At 36.7% G+C, this 3877-nt stretch overlaps 1 protein-coding gene across 1 annotated transcript; it reads left to right on the forward strand.

The window, feature by feature from the left end:
• The first annotated feature begins 793 nt into the window (after positions 1-793).
• LOC128136232 (vasculin-like) lies at positions 794-3545 on the forward strand. The gene is made up of 2 exons (XM_052775468.1): positions 794-917; positions 2055-3545. Exons 1-2 carry the CDS (start codon positions 828-830, stop codon positions 2211-2213), a joined length of 249 nt encoding a protein of 82 aa, XP_052631428.1. The 5' UTR covers positions 794-827; the 3' UTR covers positions 2214-3545.
• The last annotated feature ends 332 nt before the right edge of the window (positions 3546-3877 follow it).

Here is a 3877-nt window from a genome sequence, read left to right on the forward strand (position 1 = left end):
GACAGAGGTTTCTTGTCTTAAAATGAAGGTACAGTTACTTAGATTCTACTTTCTTCCTGCTTGAACTTTAGGAATATGATGAATATCATAGTGTAGCCAGGGTCACTTGATTGTACTAAAGCCATTTGCCTTTGATAACTTCTTACACAAATATATTGATGATGGAGGTCGCAGCTTAATGGGCTGTAAAGTCCATAGTCCCAACACCAGATATGCTTTTAAGAGAAATCTTATGCATCAACAGCTGAACTTGCATATGATCCAAATTCTTTTCTCTTTTGCTTTTCCTTTCTTTATTGCTGCAGTCCTGGAGAGCAGCCGTCCAATTGAAACAGAATATGAAAAACTGTCAGGTTTTTTTAGGCTGGTAATAAAGATCCTGAAGTGAGATAATATGATGAAATTTCGCTTTTATGTTCACTGGATTGGCAGAGAGAGCAGGGTCTATTTCGTACGTGAAACCTGATGGCAGGAAATGTAATACTTGGTATGTGCAAGTGATGGTTTGCATATATGCTTGAAATTAAGAATGTGTTCTATAGATAAAGTATTACTGTTTAATTTTTGCAACCTTTGAAATTAAACATGTAGTGGTAAAACAGGGTCATCTGTGAAGGACCTGAGAACTTCTCAACTTCTGTGCTTTATATATCTTTTGTAAGGCTTTTAACCTACTTTTATGTAAGAGTTTGTTTAAAAAAAATTATGGATTGATTAATCCATTTATTACAGATCTTTACACATCTATGTAAGCAGATTGAAATGTCTGAGTGTGTGTAGCAAATTTCTTAATGTTGTCCTTTTTATTTTAAAGGTTGTTAAAGGAGATGGGCTGGCAGGAAGACAGTGAAAATGATGAAACATGTGCTCCACTAACAGAGGATGAGATGAGGGAATTCCAAGTCATTAGTGAACAGGTAATGCTAAGTTAATGTTCCATTATGAACTTGTAGGTGGCTACCCTAAATGCCTACCTTTGAGGGGATTCTCCAGTAATTTTGATGGTTGGGGATGCTGCCATTTCAGTACCCTTTTTCTTTCCTCTCTCTTGCCTCCTTGTGCTTTCGGAAGAATAGTTACTTTAAAAAGATAGGAGACCAGTGCTTATTGTAGGTAAGGCCTATTCTCAAAATATCAAGGGAAGGGTAGGGGAGTGGTTCTGAGTAGTTTCAGCATTGCTAGTAGTACAATTGCACAGGCTTTCCAGCTCCTCACCTTAGCCTGAGGAAAGGGAATTTTCTTTAGAGGTTTTTATGCAGCTTCCTTGGCTTTCCAAAACCTGAATTTTCTCTGTTGGAAATTGAGGGACACTTAATTCACTAGTAACAAAGTCTGAAAAGGCAATCTAGACTTGAATATTATTATTTTTTTTTTTTTAATTAGGAGTGTTTTATATACCTGATGGGGTCAGTGAGGGAGAGGCTGGAAGGGAGAATCTTGCATAATGTTAAATCTGAACATTTGATATTTCCATAAGTCTAGCCATGCAGGTGCTAATTAGAGCATTTGGAATATTAAACTCTTAAATGCCTGGCTTATCGCCCAGCTTCTGCACTATGTCTGGAAATGCAGTAATTCCTTTCTTGTAGAATAAGTTGTTTTCTTCTCTCCACTGTCTTTGACTTTCCAACTGCATCAGGTAGACAGACTGGGATACCCATTCCTCCCTGCTTCTCTTCCTGGGCCCCTTCCTCACTGCAGACCCTGCCCTTAGCACAGGTGTTTGGAGCAGACTGTGGAAAAAGGGACTGCATCACAGGAGAGACCATGTGGGAGGGATCACTGGGGCAAGGTGTCTGAGGAAATGGGTGAGAAGAGGGTAAGCTCTTGCTCACTGCAGGAGCTTAGTTTAGCACACTTGGAGGCTCTTGGATGCAGGTGGCTGGCCCAGAAGTGAAGGCTCTCAGGTGAATTTTCCTTTGTGTGTATATATAAAATAGGTCATGCAGTGGATCTAATGTAGTCCATAGGTGATGTAGAGAATGCTGAAATGCAACAGATTGTTGTGTTTAGCTTTTTTTTTTCTCTGAATACATCTTGTTTTCTCATTTCAGTTACAAAAAAATGGCCTTCGGAAAAATGGCATTTTGAAAAATGGCCTCATCTGTGATTTTAAATTTAGCCCCTGGAAAAACAGCACTTTCAAACCTGCTCTGGACAATGAGGATTCTGAGACAAGCAGCAGTGATACGTCAGATGATGATGATGTGTGAAGATTTCTGTAATATCTGTAGAAGCTTGTTTTGATCTCATGAAAATTTGGGGATGTATTGTCCAAAAAAATTTCTAATTACGTAGTAACATACCCCATTAGAGGAAGAATGATGGGACTCCTCCCCGAAGAAAGCAAGGAATGTTGTGTTGAACATTACTATAATTTCTTTGCAAACAAATGTTGTAGAATGAGGACTTGGGTTGACTCAGCATTGACTTTCTTCATCACTGCAGCATTTCTGACTAGCAATGTGACAATGTAACAAATCAGACTTTCTCATTTAATAATAAAACCAAAAAGAATTGTGTAATGTCTTGCAAAGCTTCTGTCTTAATATGTCCAAGTCTATTAGGAAAAAAAGGGCAGCTTGACACAGTGTTTTGCTTGCCAAGTCATTTCTTTCTTAAAATGGAAATCCTTGAGTCCACTTTGTATGCAAAAAGGGCAATGTAGCATGTTGGCTAAAATGAGCAAAGTGCACTAAAACTCTTTTCCTTAATTGAGCTGTTTGTACTGTTCTGCTTTTTCCACACATAACTGTTCTTTAGCCATTTGTAGTGTAGTCATTGTTATTAACAGCAAAAAAACCTGATGGTTTGGTTCCAAATTTCTAGAACTAACCTTTTAAATTGAAAGCTTTATGTGGGGTATTGCAAGACCCAGTATTCTCACAGTGAACACATTTCTTGTGGGGAAAATAAGCACTCTGATTTTACTATTCACGTGCAGAAAAAATAATTACACTGGCTGGATTTGTCCACTACATGGAAAATAAACTGATTTACAGAGTATTGTCTCGGTGCATAGCATCAAGGGTATTGTTTTAAAATCTACTAAGTTTTGTTTGCATTTATATTAAATGTACTCTGTCAGCAGTGACTGCATTTCAGAATGAGTTAAACATATTTTTATCACCAGATCTTGCTTTTATAAGCAGCAGAAGTATATCTATGCAATAAGCACGTTTTGCTTTCTTTGTGTCAAACTTTTTCTTTATAATCACACATTTAAAAACTAATATATTATTTATAGTTTTATTTGGTTCATTTTAGTTCTTTAAATATTTTCCACAGGGTTGTACAAACTATGTAGGGTTAATTCATAAGCACAACTGCTCTTGGTGATGTCACGTGCATTTATAACATAGCTTATATATAGACATTCCTCCTTCAAAATATTTTTGAATTGCACTACTTCTTATAGTAAGTAATTTGCAATTTAAAACTAAAGCAAAAATATTTATAAAGCTGAGATTTTGTCTATGTTTAACTTCTTTAGGAAAAGACTTTTTTTATAAGGTGGCATCTAATAATTTTGGGCCAAAGGTGGTGTGTGGGTTTTTTTTGGTTGGGGTGGAGTGGGTTGGTGTTTGGGGGGTGGGGGGGTGGTTTTTAAACAGTTTTCTATTCAAGAGGTCAGTTTCGTTTTGTTTTTTTTTTCTTGGAACAGGCATGCAAATGTTGGTGTAGTTAATTTTGGCACAATGTATTGAAATATGCCATTTTCTTGTCTAAATTTAAGAGGATAAAAATGTTTCTTTATTAAAGAGAAAACTGCTGTATTGGTAATGAAGTATTTCCTACTTGTAATACCTTACCTTTCTCTTTCCCCTCTCCTGCAGTTTTTTTTACTAACTTTGACACCTCGGTGTAGTTTATTCTC

The sequence above is a fragment of the Harpia harpyja genome, chromosome W (assembly GCF_026419915.1).
Source record: "Harpia harpyja isolate bHarHar1 chromosome W, bHarHar1 primary haplotype, whole genome shotgun sequence".
Lineage (NCBI taxonomy): Eukaryota > Metazoa > Chordata > Aves > Accipitriformes > Accipitridae > Harpia > Harpia harpyja.

Excerpts from the sequence above, each read along its gene's own strand:
- LOC128136232 (XM_052775468.1), top strand. The coding sequence starts at position 828 with ATGGGCTGGCAGGAAGACAGTGAAAATGATGAAACATGTGCTCCACTA. Across the intron at positions 918-2,054 it reads TCCAAGTCATTAGTGAACAG|TTACAAAAAAATGGCCTTCG; the intron begins GTAATGCTAAGT and ends TTCTCATTTCAG.